At 33.8% G+C, this 21,783-nt stretch overlaps 3 protein-coding genes across 3 annotated transcripts; 1 reads left to right on the top strand and 2 right to left on the bottom strand.

The window, feature by feature from the left end:
- Positions 1 to 62: 62 nt before the first annotated feature.
- On the bottom strand, positions 63 to 4,604 carry LOC116028583 (ultraviolet-B receptor UVR8). Its single transcript, XM_031270342.1, has 6 exons — positions 3,882 to 4,604; positions 2,981 to 3,190; positions 2,454 to 2,564; positions 1,446 to 1,814; positions 1,241 to 1,348; positions 63 to 640 (listed from the first exon to the last, which is right to left on the bottom strand). Exons 1-6 carry the CDS (start codon positions 4,224 to 4,226, stop codon positions 323 to 325), a joined length of 1,461 nt encoding a protein of 486 aa, XP_031126202.1. The 5' UTR covers positions 4,227 to 4,604; the 3' UTR covers positions 63 to 322.
- A 2,686-nt stretch (positions 4,605 to 7,290) lies between these two features.
- LOC116030843 lies at positions 7,291 to 9,453 on the top strand. Its single transcript, XM_031273198.1, has 4 exons — positions 7,291 to 7,653; positions 7,766 to 7,816; positions 8,284 to 8,335; positions 8,937 to 9,453. Exons 1-4 carry the CDS (start codon positions 7,534 to 7,536, stop codon positions 9,152 to 9,154), a joined length of 441 nt encoding a protein of 146 aa, XP_031129058.1. The 5' UTR covers positions 7,291 to 7,533; the 3' UTR covers positions 9,155 to 9,453.
- On the bottom strand, positions 9,412 to 18,647 carry LOC116030836 (plant intracellular Ras-group-related LRR protein 6). Its single transcript, XM_031273185.1, has 21 exons — positions 18,471 to 18,647; positions 18,318 to 18,381; positions 17,916 to 18,052; positions 17,722 to 17,808; positions 17,556 to 17,631; positions 16,996 to 17,070; positions 16,819 to 16,888; positions 16,643 to 16,720; positions 16,411 to 16,471; positions 16,227 to 16,305; positions 15,929 to 16,019; positions 15,631 to 15,691; positions 15,460 to 15,527; positions 15,194 to 15,264; positions 14,756 to 14,893; positions 13,869 to 13,973; positions 12,837 to 12,961; positions 12,636 to 12,732; positions 10,426 to 10,500; positions 9,846 to 9,901; positions 9,412 to 9,753 (listed from the first exon to the last, which is right to left on the bottom strand). Exons 1-21 carry the CDS (start codon positions 18,533 to 18,535, stop codon positions 9,678 to 9,680), a joined length of 1,755 nt encoding a protein of 584 aa, XP_031129045.1. The 5' UTR covers positions 18,536 to 18,647; the 3' UTR covers positions 9,412 to 9,677.
- Between the last annotated feature and the right edge of the window lie 3,136 nt (positions 18,648 to 21,783).

Here is a 21,783-nt window from a genome sequence, read left to right as displayed (position 1 = left end):
ACCTTCTAAATAGGTGTTCATGGGATCAAATCTTGGAAACATTGATTCTTTGTATTAAAAAATTCAGAAAATATAAAGCAAATTATCTCATAAAAAATATATTTGCATCCTAGCATTTGTAAACATAGTACAAGTGCAAAACAAGAAGAAAATAGGAAACAAAGTTGTTTTTCGTGAACAGAAACATTCACAATTCACAACAGATCCTAGAACTACAGCACCACAATTAGTTCTTGGAAAAAAAAGGGGAATAATGAAGTCCCAATATGAAATAACTCCTAATGGTAAATCAGCTTAAATATGGTCCAATTTTTACCATATTCTACATTGGTGATGCTTTCTGCAGCTGAATTTCTGTAGGATTTAGGCATCCCCGGAGCGTATCTATTCCAAGTTGCGCTCTCTCGTTATCTCCAAACCCGAAGATTTGCCCGCGACTCGTGATTACTATGGTGTGGTACAGGGCAGTGCTAATCTGGGATATGTGATGGGATCTCAGGCTGTCAAGGACCCGGGGCCTTCCAACTTTATCGGATACTCCTCTGTCAAGGAAACCGAGGCTACCAAAACCCATCCACCCAAAGCCAAAGACCGAACCATCATCCACTAACACGAAAGTTTTCCTCTTACTGGCACAAACCTATCGTGGAAACCAAAGCAATAACTTTTGGCTGAGTTCAAGAATGAAATGTGGATGAAAAAGCATAGCAGCATGCTGTTTACTTGAAAACTATGGTCTATCCTTTGCTCTTTCAAGCCAGATTTAAGAATGGAAATTTATGGTTTTTATACTACCAATCAAATATTCTTATGAGTGCCAAAGACCTTGTAGTCTAGTGGCACTCGGTTTACACCCTCACATGAAAGGGAGTGGGTTCGAGCCTTAGTGGAGGCGACTGTTGACTCTTTGTGCTTTAGTAGGTTGAGAAAGTAGCTATGAACAAATACTACATTGTGACAGAGTCAGTAGTACTCAAAAAAAAAAATATTCTTATGAGAAAAAAGCAATGGAAAGTATGATGCAGAAAATGAGATAATGGGGTTTAATCTTCTAAAGTTGTGGGAATTTATAGGGAACTCTAAGGTATAATTAATGCATCATAGTAACTTCAGGTCTCCTTAAACAAATTAGCACGCTTAGCCTATGTTATATTGCTCCGATTATGTTATCTAGAACATGAATGGTGCTTCCAGTTAATGATTCCTATAAAGAAGTGGAAGTGAAAGAGATTTCGAAAACCTGAATGGCGAGGTGGCTCTTAAGGTTGTTGACAAGTTCTGGAGTAGTCTTATTGATCTCATCTCCGTGTCCGAGTGCACCACAATAACCTTTTCCCCATGTGTACACCTGGGGTAACCGATAGAAGACCATAGATGGTTTAATAAACAGTTGGTGGAAGAGACAACGAATCCGTTATTCAATTTATTACAGTTTGATGACTTACATATCCGTTGGAATCGAGTGCTACAACATGCTCATCGCCAGCAGACACACGAAGCAGATGAATGCCCTTCCGCCTAAATGACTGGATTGCACGCGGCTGCAGTTCATTGTGCTGCTCCCCGTGGCCAAGACAGAAATTGGTGCCCGAACCAAAAGAGTAGAGTAACCCATCGCATGCCACGGCAAGGGCATAGCTTGGGCCAGCAGCAATTTGAACAACCGAGCCGTTGGATGCAAGCAGCTCTACGCATTTAGGTGTTGGCCTATCCAGTGTGTCACCATGACCAAGCTGACCTTGTGCATTTGTCCCGCATGTGTAGACGTGGCCTAGTGTTGTAAGAAACATGGTGAAACTCAGACCTGCAGCAACCTGAACCAGTTTCAACAATCGTGAGCTGCATATTCAAGCAGAAACCAAAATTGGGGACAACCTCAACCAAGTTGGTCAGACTATTGACTTAGTAACCATAATGTTACAAGTTTGACTCCCAGTAGGACTAGCCTACTAGCCTTCTTGGTTTGAGCTGTCAGCTATGGGCAATCTAGGCTCGTTTACCTCCTTGTTGTCCTTTGTCGAGTAGGGTCACAAGGTAGGGTTTACCAAGTGCACACCCTCGGATAATGGCTACGGGTTTGCTTCTATATATGAATAATAAATTATATGAAGCAAAGCCTTGTCTTTATAGAGTATAGACTAGAGAGTGAAATGGCTTGTCCAATTGTCTTGGTAAAATTATTAAAGCATTTCTTCAATGACTTTCACTAGATATTAATTGCAAATTTCCATCTAATTCATTCAATAAATAACTAACTAAAATCTAAATAAATATGCATGCACACATATATATTAAAACTGAATTGCAAAATTTATTTTAGTTCATTTTTTGAATAAAAGGATGGCAAGCTGAGGACAAGTTTCACATCTTCCCATGTTTATGTTGCAAATAAGGTGAAACCTTTGTGTCTATAGTAGAACAGAATAATGGATGATCTTCTGAGGTATATTTACCTGTTTGCAGGGTATATGCTTTAGTGCCTCTACAAGCCGAGGCCTGAATATAGGGCGACCTGTATCACTGTGCCCACAACAGAAGGATGAGTTATCTCCGCAAGTGAATACCTACACAAATTGCAAATAACATTAGTGACACGGTAAAAAAGGATTAATTAAGATTTATCCCTAAATTATGACCTATCTGGTTGTCTCACATTTCAACCAACACCATAATTTCCAAAAAAAAAAAAAAAAAAAAAAAAAAAAACTTTTAGGGCCCCAAGTATACATATGAGACATTAGTCCTAGGAAACAGCAAATATACCCAAAAAGAAGAATAAAACACAGTATAAATATATAGAAACCACCATCAAGTTGGAAAAACGAGAAAATGACATACTCTGAATATGTAAACTCTATCCAATGGAGTTAAATAAAGGAACTCATGACACAAGCTGTCAATGATGATATGAACAAGTATCCTAAGAGCTAATACCTATCCTACATATAAGAAGAAATAGCTAAATATGGACCGTGCTTACCTCTCCAGACTGGGTCACAAAAGCGGCGTGATTGTGGGAAGCTGAAACTTGGATGACTTGTACAGGAAATGGGAAGCTGATAGGCGTAAATTCCACACACTGTGTTGTTTCAGGCCCATGACCAAGAACACCACATAAACTCGAGCCACACGAGTATACAGCCGCATCATTAATCAGCAATGTGTGATATCTTCCGCTCTTAATTTGCATCTGCCAATGACATGTAGTAATAAGCAATAATGCACTCAGCCTCAATAGTCCACAACATATAGGCTCTGTTTGGTAGAACTTATTTTAGAGCTTATAACTTATTTGAAGCTACAAATAAGCTTATTATCTCTCTATTTAGTAAAATATGGGGAGCTTAAAATAACAGCTTATTTTGAAATGCTATCCCAGGTAGTGTTTTAAAATAAACTATTGGCTTTTTTTATCCTTATTAATTTACAAGAATGACACCATCTACCCTCCATTGATCATAATCTTAGTATTTCAGTTTATCTTTTTATGTATTTTTACACTTATCCGCTCATTCAATAGCTAATTTTACCAAATATTTTTATTTCAATTAGTTAGCTTATTAGCTACTTCAGCTTTTAGCTAAGTTTTCAGCTAAGTGGTTTTCAAAAAAAAAAAGTTTTCAGCTAAGTGTGTCAAACAGAGCCATAATCACCCATAACCAAAAAACTAGAATACCAAGACCTTGATATCTGAATCACAACAAACATGTTTCTTCCACCTAGTACTTCAGGGTAATATAGATATACTTTGCTATTTCAAAACAACAATCAATATAAGGAAGTTCCTGTGTAGTTAAAACCTCAATTTAAACAAATGATCAATGTCAAAAACACATTAATTGATGGATAAACAAAAGACAAAAGCTTGTAAGAATTAGTACATTGCCTGCAGAGGTTTCAACCATGTCAGAGGACTGCTTCACAGACTGCAAGAATCTGAGAACTCGTTTCCAATTATCGTTACACCGATTCAGAAGCTCTCTCCGGGCACTTAATTGAAGAGAAGCATATATGGGGTGCAAGGCACAGAGCTGAAAAGCAGCAAATTCCACCAACGACCTGAATTCTTTAGGAAACATCCCATGACTTAACCTGAAAGTCCTCGAACTCATTTCCAAACTCACTAAATCAACAGCTCTCAATCGACCCGATATCAAGATTTCAAGAACCAAATGCACTGGCAAGTCATCCATGGAAGCTGACCTCAATTTATCCCCCATTTTCATCCACACAATCTAAAACCCAGAAATACGAAAGCTATCAAATTTTTAGGCGGAATCGGAGACAGTTGAGACAGTTTATGAAGAAAACATCAGATTTAACAAAATTCGACAAAATTGAATACGAAAATCGTGGGTTCAACGAAATTATCATCAGAAGACGGGACCTTCAAAGCTGAAAACTGAAAACCCAACAAACAACAAAGCTGAAATTCAAAACTTTTCGAGTAAAACTTCAAAAGAATTTTAAAAACCCAGATCTCAAAACCGTACAGGAACCCAAAATTCAAAGAAAATCAAAACAGAAAGAGAGAAAGAAACCCAGGGGTTTGCGAGATCTCAAGTAGGTGAGGAAAAGAGAATTCAGTAGCGGAGTCATTGGAGTAATATATACGTATATATATTTATATATATAGAAAGAAAGAAAGAAAGAAAAGGAGAAGAGGAAAGCGACCGGTGAAGCTTTTATGAGTGGCGATTATTTTCAACTTTTTTGCCGCAATTAAAGAAAAAAAATAGTAAATTTCAAAAAAAAAAAAACCCAAAAAAAGAAAAAAAAAATTGGAGAGCAAACTAAAGACAAAAATGTCAAAATGTCCAACTGGTTGAGCTTGCTTTTATGGCCACATTTCTTGGCTGTCACAAGCTTTTGTCTGTCTAGAATCTTAGTAAGGAAGGAGAAGAATCTTCCCCAGAAATCCGATTCTTTATTATTTTAACAGATTTTTCTGATTTTGGTTAGAAAATTTCAATATTTAATAATTCAATTACTGAACCCTTTTCTTAATTATTACTGCGTTTTACTTTGAGAAATTGAATCGGTCAAAAAGGTGTTGGATTTCTGGACAGTGCGAAGGCATGTCCGTAGGTTGCTGAAAGCGGAAGCTGAGGTGTCGTCAGGTGACACGTGGAGCGCACCCACACAGCCCAAGTAAGCGAATTTGTGGAATTCAGTGTCAGACAAACATTACTTGCCAACTAGGATGATGATTATATTCCAAACGCGCCAGTTTTTCATGACCTCGATTTTAACAAAGTCCAACAAGATTTTTAATTCTGTTTTTTTTTTTCTTTAAAAACAGTAATGCATATACGATTTTGCCTTATTTTGTTAAATTATTTTAAACTTATTAGTTATTGGATAATAATGGTATCATCTAACGGTTCTAACCTGATTCAAATTAATTAATAATACAATGGGAAAATGGCACTTTTTCCCCGTGCATATAATACTTTTTCGCCTTGTGTTATTAAAGTGGCTATTTTCCCCCCTGAAATGTTAAATTAGCATTTTTACCCTTAAAAATAATTATTTCATTTATTTTTCTTCTCTAACAAATTATTACTTATATGTATGGATGATCATGATTCGGTTCGAACCTAACCAAACACTGTTAAATAGTATGGACGGTTCTGGTTACGATTCAGAACCGAAAAAAAATAAAATTAAATAATTGTTGAACCGTGAACTGGAACTGAACCACAGTCATATATAGTGAAAATGGTCAAACACTTATTTTGATAAATCAGTACGGTTCAATTCCAATTTTGATTTTGAACCGCCCATCAAAACTTATTTATTTATTTATTTTATTTCGTATTTAAAAATAGTCTAAATTCAACAATTATTTTATTTTATTTTTTCGGTTCTGAATCATAACCGTAACCGTCCATACTATTTAAATTCAATTGCTATAGTGTTCGATTAGGTTCGTATCGAACCATGATCTTCCATACATATTAGTAATACTTGGTTGGAGAATAAAAATAAATGAAATAATCATTTTAAGGGTAAAAATATCAATTTAACATTATAGGGGGAAAAGCTACCACTTTTTAAATAATTGTGGGGAAAAACTGTCACTTTAATAAAGTAGGAGAAAAAGTGTCATTTTCCCTAATACAATTGTTTAATGATTTAATATCCGGAACCCCTAACAGTCAGAGGACACTAAGTGATGGGTGGTAGGGGACTAGCCAAATGCTTTAGTCCATTCACATGGGTGGAATTGAACCCTCAACCCCATGCTTAAGGAACAAGGTGCTGAACCACCACACCAACTATGCTGGTTATAGTCTTATACTAATTTGAGCAAAACTACTATAGTCGATAACTAAATTAGGTATAAATAAAAGTTAAATTATCAAACTATTTTAATAAAGGACTCAATCGAATAAAATCAACGAAGTCGGGAACTTAATTAAGTACAAAATGTCGTTTATGACTAAATTGAGAAAAATCATTATAGTCAATAACTAAATTGACTATTAACTTATTATTTAATAATAAGGTCAATTAGTCTACTGATAATTAATAAATATAAATGATTAATATTTAATTAACTACATTAAATATTCGAAAAATGTACATGGAAAATCTGCAGCGATCCCTGGAACTCCAAATGGCCAATCAATATGAATTGTTAAACAAAAATACCATTACACAATAAATAAATATAAATTATTACGTCTTTTTTTTTAGTACTACAATCTAACCCTATACATAGTATCTGCTCAAAGAAATTATTATGTCTTGATTTTATTAAAGAGAAAATATTTGATACACCAAAATAAACCTTGAATTGTAATTTAAATAAACAAATTTAACATTCAATTACATATGTATCAACATCTCTTATATAATATTGCATTGATATATTTTGAAATGTTTGTTTAATACTACCTCCGTCCCAAAATAGTTGTCTGGTTCGTTTAACGAGGTTTGACTGAAGTAATTTTTAATTCAATTTTTCATATTATTAAGTTTAGCATTAATATATAAAATTTATATATTTAGAAACTACAGTACTATTAAACACAAAAAATTAAATTTAAAAATAATAAAAAATTACTAAAGAAATAAGAAGAGTTGGTTTGACTAATGAATAGTAAATAGGCCAGATAAAATGAGACAGAGGAAGTAATAAACATGGACATTATCTCATTCGCTTAGTAGGCATGAAAAACTAGTATAACAACAAAACTATAAACTTCTTCTCTACCAACTAAATTTAAAAAAACACAAAAAAAATCATTCCCAAAATCTGCCTTTATTCTTTTTCACAAAATTAAAATTTGATTCCTTGTGAACTTTTCTTCTCAAACCAAAGTGAGCTGCAGAGAGACCGAGAGACGCACAGTGCAGAAGCAAAACCCTAGCCTTGCCTGAGTAGCCTCTGCTTCCACCCCTCACTGCCTCAGCCTCGCGACGAGCCGACGATACTATCTATCTCCGCCAAACACTACGAACCCTGATTACACGGATACTTTAAGGCGAATTGGAGCCCCAAAAAGATTTTCCTTTTGGGGTGATATGGAGCAGAATTTTCAGCGGCATGATGATGAATTGAAGGAGGAAGAGTATGTATTGATGGATCTGGACAGTGTTTCTGATCAAATTTCAATTCCCCCAAACGCCCCCTATGTTCTTTCGGTATCAATTTCTTGCTTTCCTATATACTATACTGTATTATAAATACTATAATTATTTATTTGTATTGATTTTGTGACACGTAATGTATGCCGTATTCTAATAAATAATGCAGGGACTTGATACGTTGAACCCCATTTTGACCATTGATGGAAAAATCAAGCTGGTGAGCTCTGGAGTTTTAACTTTTTGATTAATCTTTTTCTTTAAATAACTCCACAAGTTTCTCTGGGTTGGAATGTTGTCTGTGGTTAAATTTTGGAAAAAGTTACATACTTGTTCAAGCTGCCTTAGGCCATGTGTGTCAGTGTGTGTGTATGTGTTTTTTTTTTTTTTTTTTTTCTTGTGGTCCTTTGCCACCTAGGGTCACAAGGTCTTGTGTACACCAGCCCACGCACTCATGTAGTGGCTACCGGTTTCTCTCATCTTCCCCTCCAAAAAAAAATAAAAATAAAAACAGGATGTCCCAAGTTCCTCATTGAGTAATTGGCATGAAACAGTAGTGTGTTTCAATTTGGACTAAATCATTGTATAATAGCCCATGCCCTCTTCATATCATAGTGTGGTGTGTAGTTGAATAATTTTCTGAGCTCATATAATTCCCTTTTGTTTTGTTTTTTGTTTTTTTTACAGATAGGGGAATATGTGGAGACTATTGGAACATGCCTTGTCTTTGGTGAAACTGGTGAGCCATATTACAAGTTTTGCTATTAACCTACATCAAGGTGCTAATCTTGGAGACTTTAACTGAAATATGAGGAGATTGTGCTGTAAAGCTTATATATTGGCCCTCATGTGACAATATTTATCAAAATGCTAACTGGCATGTAGCACATGCAATCTTGATTCTAGATTATGCCCTCATATATCATGTATAAGTGCAAACACATGGGAAATAGCATTGGTTTTCATATTGGCATAAGGTTAATATCCATATATCATTCCCAAAAATATATCTATGCTTAAACTTAAAAGAGGACCTCTAATTAATCTCTATATATTGTAACCATCCATCGTCTTCAGAGAAATGTGCATAAGTTATGGTAAAAGGCTAAAAGCCAGTACCTTTTGATCTATTTGCTGCTTTCTAGAAGAAACACATTAAGTCATTTGCACCTTCCTCTCACTATGCTCATTCAGTCACCGCAAATAGAGTTATATTCCGTTTGTCTGTGTTGTCAACACCTATTCTCGTCATTTTAATGGCTGTTATATTGAGCCAATGGTTCAATGACACCGTGCATGTAGTACTTTATCATCTGTCTTAATAAAGCTCTTTCATGCAGATGCCCCTCCAGTGGTTCATGAAGAGACAGGTCCATCTGATGCTAACCTTTTCTCGGGAAAATGCATAGCAGATCCTAAGCAAGCATCAGCCAAGCGAGTAAATCCAATAACCCAGCTCCAAAAGATTATCAAATTCAAACTATTGCGGGAAGGTGAAAATGATGATGAAAACGTCAAAGCAAATGATGATGAAAATGTCAAAGCAACAGGCACGTAGCTGTAAAATTTATCTATTTGACAGCAATAACCTGTGCTGTTAGTATTTAGTTGACAGTTGCACCATTCACAAGCTTGTACGGAGTATAAAGTAATCAATAGAGTGATAGTTTAGTACTTAAAGTACTCAAATGATTTCTGCCGTTTAAGTACTAAACTATCGCTATTATTGGTCATGTACAAGTACTTAAACGGCAGAAATCATGTGTACACCGACACGCAAAGTTTATTCACATGAACAATTGTAGTACACCATGCTTAATGAAAATTGAGCTCATAATACTAGGCCAATTATTCTCATATTGAAGTTCAGTCCATAGTACAGCAATTACAACAACATTAATAATTGTAAAATTTCCGAAACAATCACACAGGAAAGATACATCAATAGTTTAAAAGGAAGTTGCAGTTGGTCTTTGATATGAAACTTGGTCATAAAAGATACAGGCTAAAGATACAACTTTTACTTTCACATTGACCCAAAAAGTAAAGCTCCAAAAAGAACTCAGACCAGATTAAAGGTGTTAATGCTCTATAATTTTGTCCTTTAAGTATTTCAAAATAGCTTTTGTTCCTCTATCCAAAATTGCCCTTCGGATGCTGGGGATGGAAAAAGGGAAAAGAATCTGTTAATTGACCTTGACTATTTGTGATAATCAGCATGCACGATATCAAAGAAAATAATACTGTACCTCCGCAGTGGGTTTCCCTCAACTTTTAACACTTGCAGGCTGGGTTCCAGTAAACCCTACAAACATATATTTTTGGGAAAGCAATGAGTTTATGTGCAGAAAGATAAACTTTGTATTTACAGAAACTTAACATTCTTTTGCAGTTTCATGCTTTGAAGGAAAGAGATGTTATGCTGATTGAAAGCTTTTGACTGGATCTTGTTTTTACCATCATTTCTGACATGATTAAATCAAGCCCTAAAAAAGGGCCAGGTCTACACAAGCAAATATATGTTTTCTCACAGAATTGAGAAAACCATAATAGAAATGCAATGATGCAAATGTTAAAAAGCTGTCACTTTTAACTATATCATACAGTATCCATTGTAGGTGACTTCAATTATTAAGTGTAACTTTTTAGTCATTTGCATCCTAGGCTTGTAAAGTTTTCCATTGAGAAACAATCAAAGAGTTTGATCTCTATCTAACATGATTGTCAAAACTCATATCCACATGCTTTCAATACTGTGCACTTTTAAGAAATTGACAGTCATGGCTATCTAGATATAGAAGCTTTGTATGCTTAGTGCTTACTACTTACTAGTTCAGGTGGAAGTGAAGAAATATTATTGTCTGAAAGGTCCAGCTCCGTAAGAGAATTCAAATCTTTCATTCCCTGCAGCCAAGTCAAATATAACAAAGTAGAGGATTAAGATCTAAAGCTTCTATGAATCTGTGGATAAAAACTGCAAATTATATCATAGACCATGGTTCATTAAAAAGTGTTAGAAGAATAAGGGAAGATCGGGAAGATCAGTTTTTCATATATATTTAGTATGTATATATTTAGCCTTTATTATAGCATGATGTTAGGCTTAATATTAGGGATACTTACCATAGTTTCTAGTGGTACTGATTGTATAAATACATGTATTCCTTTCACTGCAAAACATATAATAAACAGAGAGGATACGTATGTTCTTCCAAAAACCTCCAACACTTAACAAAAAGCATTATTGATTATGGTTCAATATTATACTACTGTAGGTTTATTAAGATGATATCAATTTGCATATTATCATTGACACATTATTCTTTTTTTTTTTTTTTTTTTTTTTTTTTTTGCTAATTACCCCTAATTTTACCACTTACAAACCAACCACTCCATGACATGGCAAAATACTAGGCATTAGTTTTTCTTTTTTAATTTTAGTTTTATTAATGTTGGATTTTGCCACATCATAGAGGGTTGGTTTGTGATTGGTAAAATTAGGGGTGTAGCATGGTCAATAAAATCAACGTTACAAAATATATTAACATATTATTAAAAATATCTCATTGACATCTTTTGAATGATACTCATATTATTTTGAATTTTAGTTGTTTATTGTTGTAGTAGTAATATTAATAAAATGAACCTTCTACATGTGAAAATAAACCTAATATTCTCTTAATGAATCTATTTTAGGTTTAGCACTATTATGATGTAGTTACATTAATATTATAAAGATGAACATTTAGTATTGTAAAAATGAACCTACAATGTTTCATTTATGAATCTATTTGAGATCCATCATTATAATATAGTTGCATTATAATTGTGAAAATGAACATGTGGTACTTTGAAAATGAACTTGTAGTGCTTGCTTAATGAAACTTATTTAATGTTTATTAGTATTATCATGTATTTCCATTAGTATCGAAAAAATGAACCTACCGCATTTTGGAAATGAAATAATAGCATATTGATAATGAACATAATATATTAACTGAATATAATCGTATGTTAATTTAAAACTACTAAGAGTCCCCAATTTAAAAAATAAGAGAGAACATATATATGGGTTTATAAGGGCAAATTATTGTGTGGACCATAACAAAATGTACATTTTTAATATACTAAAAGTACATTATTTGTGTACTGAATGTACATTATTTGATAGTAATCTAGTATGGTCCACACAATAATGATTGGTTTACAAGCAATCATTATTGTATGAACCATGGTCCACATAGCTGTGTGGCCACACCATACTATCAAATAATGTACATTTAGTACACAAATAATATACTTTTAGTATATTAAAAATGTACATTGCATTTAGGAAAAATATATTATTTGAGTACTAAAATTACATTATTTTGTATAATGTACATTCAGTACACAAATAATGTACTTTTAATATATTAAAAATGTAATTTTTGTTATGGTCTGAATAAAAAAAAATTTCGTTTATAAGGCCATGGACTAAACTAGCTAATTGATTGCATTCAGTCTTTTAGTGTGGTTTGGCCCATGTGCGTTATAGCCTAGTTGAGTGACATTGGCCCAACCTTAGATTATAACAAAAACATTAAAATAAAAAAATATCAATATGGGTGTCACTTAAAATATCTTAATTAGAGTTTTTTAATGATATATTTTTATATATTAATTTTATTTGTATAAAAAGAAAATAAAGAAGAAAAAAACTTAAGTTGAAAAAAAAAAAGAAAAGAATTTAATTTGGTTCACCTAACAATGAACCATGGTCCATGGTATAATGATCCAATGTGACACTTATAGTCTATATTGCAAATTTCTATAGCTTGGTTTATACGCAAAAAATAGACATCTTGTGTAAGACCGTCTCACGTGTAATAGTTTTTAACTAAAGTGTAATACTTTTTTATTAGTGTATAGAAAAGTATTACGGAGTACATTTTAACTAAAAGTATTGCGTGTCTCACACAATACCTGCTCATATATATAGGGCAATACTTAAATGAAAAACAGCAAGTCTTTAACTTAAATTAGACAAAAGATGTTACCTCAGGAATTGATTGAAGGGCATTTTGGCTCAAATCAAGAATTCTTAAATGCTTCAAGCTCATTATATCAGATGGGACTAAAGATATCTGCATCCTTCTGCTCAGTTATGTAGAATAAGAGTAGTGCACAAAGTGAAAGTGATGCCAGAGTGACAGCAATACACATCAGATTATCAGAATGTAACATCTTACTAAACAAACCTCAAGTAAAGCTCCTGCAAGTCTGGCATGCAAGAAAATGCTGGATGTTCTGGCAAAGAACCTATATTGCCGGTTAGGTCCAGAATCCGAAGCTTGGCCACAGCTTGAAAGCCATCTGATGGTATCTAGGGATGAGCAAACCAAGTTAGAAATAAAATTGTTAGAGAAAATTGAACTTTCTCCTCTAGGCCAAACAAGCAGGAGCCAGGAGGTAGACAATATACCAAATAATTGATGATCAAATGTACTTAAATATTGCCATTATTCTAAAATTGGTTACAACATGAAAGCTTGGGGCAGAATGGCAGATCATTTGATGACTTAATAATAATTTATGAATAAGATTTACAAACTAAGTTCTTTAGCCAATTTATGAAAATTCATCAAGGAGACAAGGACAGAATCCTGCATCATAAATAGATAATGGGCCACTTCTTTTTTCCTAGAGAGCACAGCTTTGGTTCATATGAAAACTCCAAATAGGGCACACACACACACTAAAAGAATGTACAACTTTAAAGAGGAAAAGAAGTTCATTCCATTTGGTCCCTGCCAGGAAATTGTCGTGGACTCTTCTGAAATTATACTAGCACTTAACAATTTCATCTAATAATTTATGGATTTAGAGTTTTTCTTTAACACATTTCTAGATCCAAACATGCAGTGGGAGTCTATGGCAATGGAAATTGAGAGATTGGAGGATAAAATGACAAAAATACCCTCCAAACGTTATCATATTTGAATCTTCCATCTGAATCTAAACTCTAAAGAAAAATCTATGATCAGACCAAAAATGTCCATATCATTAAAGTCGTGTGACTAAATTTGTCCAATTTTGAAGTTGAAGGCTAGCAGAATTAACTTGAGGAAAAATGCTCTTCAATTTCATGTTAAGAACAATAATAAGGCCTTCTGTAATCTGCATCATTCTCCTACAGCTATCGTTAGAGCAATATACAACTTTAAGATGAAAGGCGGCATTGCATTCTTCATTTTAGGAACAATAAAGATTACAGAACTAAAACCAATTACCTTTCTTAGAGGATTGTTGTCGAGTCTCAAACAAGTAAGTCTAGAAAGTGAGATCAAGATTGAACTAGGCCAATCCTTTATCTTGTTCTTTGATAAAATTAAAGCCTGCATGTTCAAAACATATAATGGTTTAGCAACAGAACTGTAACTCTTGCAAGCTCTTCTTTAGTGCTTTTGTGAACAATGTTAGAATGATTGAATCTATGATTGGGCCGAGGTCTCTCAACTAGGCTGTAATGCACATGAGTCAAACCAGACTAATAATGTCATTACTTTTTTTTTTTTTTTTAAACAAACAACTCTATGTTACCAATTAAAATTGCATGCTTGAGAGCTCACTAGCTCAGAAGCATACCTTTATGCAAATCAGCAAATGTAAAAAATTAGATAAAATTTAGAGTATAAGACATAACAAAACTTATTTTATTGTACAATCCTCAACCCCTTTCAAAAACACCAACATACACTACAGCAATCCAATCCAATGGCATAGGATAATAGATGTGTGTGTGAGATACAGCAATCCAGCCCCTATTGGCCTATTGTAAGTGATCAGTGGGGTAAAAGAGATACAGTTCTGAAGAAAACAAAGCAAATAATCTTGTGCTGCAAGTATAAGCAATATTAGATCCAAAGGTTCTTTCCTAATTTAGCTGTAAGGATGGAATTCTAGTGAGTATGAGTATGGCCTGGAAATCTGAAATAGGCTTTAAGTTCCTATGAACTGCAAGAAATTATACCATTCTTTTAAAATGAATTAACGATGATAATTATTTAGCTGAAAGTTTAGCATGGAAGTTTTGTAAGCAGTCAATGTCTAGGGGACTTCCAATATTGTTTAATACTGCTGAACTTTACTGTATATAGGAAACAGTGGAAAATATTACCTCAAGGGCAACACAAGAGCAAAGCTCAACAGGTAGCTCTTCAATTGAGTTTCCAGAAAGATCAACTTTTGTGATATCATTAGACTCCCACACATCTGATGGGACAGCTGTCAAACCAAGCTTTCCTAAAGAAATTTCCTGAAAGACAAAAAAACTAGTAAAAGCAAAAGCTAGATAAAGGAGATTCGCAATATAATTCTGTAAGAAATGTTTAAACTAAAGTGCACGTATCAACAAGTTAAGCAACAATAGATCAGGATAAGATATAGGAGATCAGATCAATAGTCCAAAAAGATAGTATCTGTAAAGTCTCATAAATGGACCATAGTGATGGATCATTTACATCCGAAACCTCCCTCCAAAACATATTAAAACATGGGAGAAGACCACACAGAAAGGAAAAGAAAAGAATTCACAACTGTGTGTAGAAAGAACAACCTTTGAAGTAAGGGACATCCTTCTGGCCATGGATATTACATCCTCTTTTGAAGGTGTTTTAGCAGCAGACTCTACATTTTTATGTATAACAAGAAAAAAGTTAACTGTTGTCAAACATTAAGAACATAATAATGAAGAAAATTCATTGTATCTATCAGCTAAGTCCCTTGGACTATTAAATGAGGATTTAAACTCAACAACTAATGCAAGGTCATTACGAGCAAAATGCTCAAACCTACACCAAAACTAGTTTAGAACCAAATTACCTTCATCAGTTGGAAGTCTACTTCGAAGGAATTTTAGTAGAGCTGGTGTAGGTCCATTCACCAATGAGCTGAAGATGAAAGGTGGCAAATAGTTGAATTACTTTTTGAACAATTGAGTAAACTTTTCCATATTAGGGAAAACCAAAAGGGCAATTGAGATAATAATCAAACCTCCGAAGTGTTCGTATTGGATTACCGGCGAGTAAAAGCCTTCGTAAAGTTGTCATTAAGCCTGACATGATTTGACACAGCTTACATCAGCTTATTTAAGAACGAAACATTACAGAAGCCTTATGCCTTCCAGTCATTCCTTATCAGAAGGGGCAAACCAGAATGATAGGCATCTAGCATTTCAGTTTCATAATACAAACTTCAAAATGATGGGAAGTAAGTTTAATATGAAAATATATAACAATATAGCTATGCATCAAAGTAAGCCCACAATATTCCTCAAAGATTCTGACAATACCAATTTCAGGAGGCAAACCAGACAATGAATTGTTCGACAAGTCAAGGACTGAAAGATGCAGTTTACATGCCTCCACTGGATACTCCTTTAACTACAAACCAAGGAAAAACATAATTTACTGAAACACTCAAAGCCCCGTCAACAACACCAACTGATCATTGAGAAAGAAACTATAAATACCAAAGCATTCTGCAAGTAATTCTCAAACCACATCAATCATAAAACTGTAAGAGATTCTTTAGTGTACTAAAACACTGGTGAATAAAGTGTGGGAATCTCTTAGTATGTTAATAGCCACCTGATTAGAATGGAGATCCAGTGATCCCAATTGAGTCAGTGCTCCTATCTCTGCTGGTAATGAAGTAAGTGCATTACCCCTATTGGAGAGGAATGCTCAAAGTAAGAACTCAGAATAGCAAAAATTCTACACTTAAAATCTCAGGAGAAAGTGGGTGTATTGTGATTAATGGCATGGAGGATACCCTATATAAAACTCCAAAAGAGATGAGCAGTCCTTTATTGATGATGGGATTGATGAAATTCCTGCAAAATTATAACAATAAGATAGTAAATCAGGCCAGGCAAGAAAAAAGACCTAAATAATACAGACTACCAATAATAAGAAAACAAAACTCAATATGAACAATCTTTATTAGAGAATGGGAAAAGTGAAACAGATTTGTTTCAAGAACTCTGAAATTTTGATTTACTCACTGTTTTGATGAACATCTAGGCGAATCAATCGCGTAAGATTTCCAATATTTTCAGGGATGCCTTTCAGCATGTTTTTTGCTGAAAAAGTTTCCAAATGTAAATGCAATTTATCAAGCAACCAGATTTAAATATAATAAAAATAAAAACAAAAACAAATCTAAAAGATAAAGTTTTACATGCATTCAGTTCTGTAAGCATTGTGCATGATGAAAACAAATTCTCAGATAGCAATGGTAGCTTGTTTCCCTGGATGAAGAAATATAATGTGCTTAAAAAGCCACAAAACTTCATAAATGAGTGCACAGAAAGTAAGAAATTCAATGAAGACAATTAATTAAATCAATCTTTAGTACCTCCACTTCCAACTTCATTAATTTTGAACAGTTTGCTAGATCTTCTGGCAATCTGGAAATATTATTGTTTGATGCCTGAGGGAAATCAAACAGAAAGCATACAGAAGTTGCACAAACATCAACATACATTTATCAACAAAAGATGTCATGATATCTAAAATTTCCATTAAGATGTCCAAAATTCATACACATGTGGCAGAGTTACATGATCTTACCAAATCAAAAAGCAAATGGACTGGTAGAAATTTAATACACCTAGGCATTATGCAATGTTTTTTTTTTTAGTACGACTGACTCTGTTACAATGTAGTATCTGTTCATAGCTACTTTCTCAAGTTACTGAAGCACAAAGAGTTAACAGTTGCCTCCACTGAGGCGTGAACCGGGACACCGGGTGCCACTAGACCACAAGGTAATGTACAATATCACAACAGAAATTTATGATCAGTATCATTGCACCAATCACATTTTGGAATGACACAGCGACCAATAAACAAAGTGCCTCACTAATTCAAGTATCCAAAACTTTTGAAACCTTAACAATTATGAAGAGGAACTACCTTGAGTTCTGCTAGATTTGAACATCTTCCAAGGGAATCAGGAAGATCATTTAGTTGGTTGTTTGAGCAATCAAACCTGGAGTGAGCATGTATAAATGAAAATATCTTAGCTCAGTTTCTCAATTCTTTTGCAAAAGCTATATTGTGGAAAAGAATGGAAACATACTTGACAAGAGCTGCTGCTGCTCCAATTACTTCTGGAATACTCTGAATCACATTAAATGACAAATCCAATGATTTGAGCATTTGAAGCCTGCCCAAATAGAATAAAGGCAAACCAGTAAGCTGAAGATTCTTTGAAACTTTGAACCAAAACAAATTCAAGTGAGTTTTATATACAAACATGTTGAAAAGACATACTCTCCAATAGCAGCTGGAAGGCATGTAAGCTTATTGTGGCTAACATTCAGAACAGTTAACATAGGTAAATTACGGAGGTCTTCCTTCAATGATTCAATATCATTATGAGCCAAAATCAACTTCTGCAGCTCTACTGCCTAGAAATCATCAATCACAATCAAATACTTCAAGTTTCACATTCAAATTGTCACATATTTAATAAATAAATACAACTTGGTGAAGCTCTATGGCCTAGAAATCACAGTCTAAAACTTCAAATTTCAATTTTAACTAATGACACAAAATAAATTCACCAGCTGAACAACCAAGAAATGGCAATTGATCATTTTGAATTTCAACTTCGATCATCAAATAAACAACAATGTACGTCTCAAAAACAATTTGTGAACTGTGTAAATATACCTCCCACCATTTCTCATCACCGCTAACTGCATCCAAGCTTTGGTAGACCTCGTCTGGCACTTCCCTTATGAACATTATAAGTTGAAAGGAGTTATTACAATTACCAATAAAGCAAAGACTAAACGCATTAATTAGCGAATTAAAGTGGCCAACCTGAGAGAACGATTCGATAAGTTGAGTGAACCAGAGGTTCTCGCAGCTTTCAAAACTCGATCCATGGCGGATTTTGCTGCATAAGCGAGTCGTGACTCGGCGATTCGGACAGGAATCTCAGATCGATCTAATTCCCTCTGTTGGCAGAAAGCCAGAAGGAAATCTATGATGGCGAGCTTTCCTTTTCAAAAGAGACTTTTTAGTTTAGTTTCTACGACTATTTTTAGTTTATATGATCTATACTTTCTTTAATATTTTTCAGTCTAAAAAATTTAATTTATCACTATTGGAGATTCAAACTTATGACTATCTATTTAAAATGATAACGAAGATGTTACCACACTATATGGTTATTAGTTTAGTTCTCAAATTTAAAATTAATTAAGTTTGATTTTTAGTCATTAAAACGAGCAAATACTAAATTTGGTCTTAGAATTTTAGCAAAATATTTTTAGTCTATATGTTTAATTACTATCAATTATCATTTATGACTATTATTTTCGTGCCAAAATTGATCACGTTGGTTACCCATTTGACTAAAATATGTTGAAATGTGTAGTTTGTAATTGTATTTTCGTCAATTCATGTATAATAATATGTCAATTCCATAAATGTATGAATTCCTATTCAAAATATTCCAAGGCCTTTGTACTCTATTACCCCGTCACCATGTTGTGGGTGAGGGTCCTCGAAAAGATGGCTTATTCTTCATCTGTGCAAGAGACTTTGCACAGCTCGCAAGTGTAAGTGTCGACACTGATGATGGGGAATCCCTGATTCGACCCGTCATCTTGCTCATTAGCCCATCAGTTGACGTGGTGGTGGCGCACTTCCCTTGGTTGTCCACCACCACGCATCACACAACTTTCAAGGAGTAGACGCTTATTGGTATTTTGTCCATATGGATTGGACTCTCTGTCACCGTCCTATATGTGGACTATGACAGTGAAATTCTGTAATTGAACTATTTCATTTCCATTGACTTTCATGAAGAATTGGAAATCAATTAATCATGGTTGTCTGTTGACTTTGTTTCAAAATATTAAATTAGTACAGTAAAGGATAAATTTTGATTAGCATATTTTGTACAGTAATATGAATATAATTTAAAAGATCTCAATTAAAACTTTTTAATGATGCATTATTTATACATTAATTTTATATATTTGTATAAAAAAGAAAAATAAATTTAAATTAAAAAAATAAGAAAAGAAGAGAGATATGTTGGTCCACGATATAATTATTATTGAGTTAGTCTGTTGTCTTTTGGGTAAAGAACAAGTACACGTATATATAATCTCCAAATCTTACTTCATCAAATTTACTTTTTTTTTTTTTTTTGTGACGAATGTTGATATGCTACTTTTTTTTATATGGTCCTTATAAATGGGTCTATATCACAATTTTAAGTGTGAGAGTAAATTAAAAATAGAGAATAAGAACAATGGTTATATCTTCGGACGTCGTTTAACTAAGTTAGTGGGGAGGTGACACGCGACAGACACCGTTTCGTCCGTTCAATTCCCGTTATGTGTAATGTGTATTATTATGTGTAATTATGTGTTTTCTATTGAGTGTTTATGTGTATTATATTATACAATTCTATACATTAGTAATTTCAGTACCATAATTTTGTGCATTATTGATTTTCAATACCGCAATAACATTAAGTATAAAAAAGTTAGATCATTAATGTACAGATGTATATAAAAGAATACACATATCATTCACTATAATACACACAATCAATAACCCTAAGTATTAGCATTACTAGTTCATGAGGTATGGTACTTGAAATCAATAATGTATATAATTATATACTAGAATACACAGAATCATATATCATAATACACATAATTATTAGCCTAAGTATTATTTATGATGTTTCATGAGGTATGGTATTAGAAATCAATAATGTACAGAATTACATACTAAAATATACAAAATCAATGAAAAAGATACACATAATATAAGCCTAAGTATTATCTTTCCATGAGGTATGGTATTGGAAATTAATAATGTACAGAATTACATACTAGAATACATCTAATGTCATAATAGAATGCACAGAACTCATCTTATAAGTTAAGGCCGAATGGAAAACAAAAAAATCGTTAATTAAAAGAACCAAAACGGCGTCGTTTTGGATCACACCCTGGTCCACGATATAAATTGCCGGATAAGAGTACATATAATACTTTCCTATAATTAGGTAGCCGGTCCCTGTCTGGAATGTATTATTGTTGAATATTAACAATATTAAGAGATATTTTATTATTAGATAAAAAGTAATTCATCTATTTTATTATGCGCCTTTTTTTTTAAATACAAGTCATTATTATCTAAACGAGTTTTATTGCGGGTACTCTTTAAATCATACTTCCTCAAATTTAGTACTTTTTGATGTGAAGGGTACTAATAAATTATTTTTTTTATGTGAGTTTCTATAAAAATGTGTATATTAAAATTTTAAATATAAGAGTAAATGTTGAGAGTAGAGGAGTGGAGTATATATAACATTTTCTTATCTTAACCGTGCTTGTGATTTTTTTTGGGGGGAGGGGGGAGGGGGAAGGGGGGTTGCATTTAGCATTTAGCATTTAGCTGGACATTATCTTACACGTAAGGTACCTGCATAGCAGGTATGAAGTAATCACAAGAACAGTTGTCACTAAATGGGCCTCTTGCTTGATGTTCTCTTTGGAGAAGGCCATGGCCGGAAAAGAGTCAAAGGGTCAATCATGTACCTTTGAGTTTGATGGGGAAAGTTCTGGTTTACTTGGTTCAAGGGATAGCCGCTGGCATTTCACCAATGGGCAATGGGTATGCATTGAATACAGCTACTATCGCTCCTGCCACATCAGGGAATTCATCTGCTATGCAGGTGACAGGTGTGAATCTTCAGAAGTTATCATCAGAGCATCCTTATAGCAACCATACCAGTGAATAATAGGAGGATATTGAAACAGTACATGTACACTTGGAGGAGAGAAAAATAAAGAGAGAGAATTTTTGGGTTCTTCTGCAAGAGTCCAGATCTTGGAACAGTGCAAAGAGAGAGAAAAGTTAATGCAGATTGCGCCGCACACGCGTGGCTGGCAAGCAGTGCGCCCAGCAGGTGCACGCGCCCACGTCAGGCACGCCTGACAGTGCTCTGATTCTTTTCTTTTTTTTTTTAATGAATTTTGTTTTTTTTTTATCCCTCCCCATTTTCTCTTTCCTAATCACACTTACAAAAACTCCTCAATTACCGTAAAAGAACTCCATTGATAAGGATGCTCTTAATCACGTTACTTCGCGGTTTTTGAAGGTT

This window comes from Ipomoea triloba, chromosome 1, assembly GCF_003576645.1.
Source record: "Ipomoea triloba cultivar NCNSP0323 chromosome 1, ASM357664v1".
NCBI lineage: Eukaryota > Viridiplantae > Streptophyta > Magnoliopsida > Solanales > Convolvulaceae > Ipomoea > Ipomoea triloba.
Note: the sequence above shows the minus strand (reverse complement) of the source record. Positions and strands in the feature narration are given on the sequence as shown.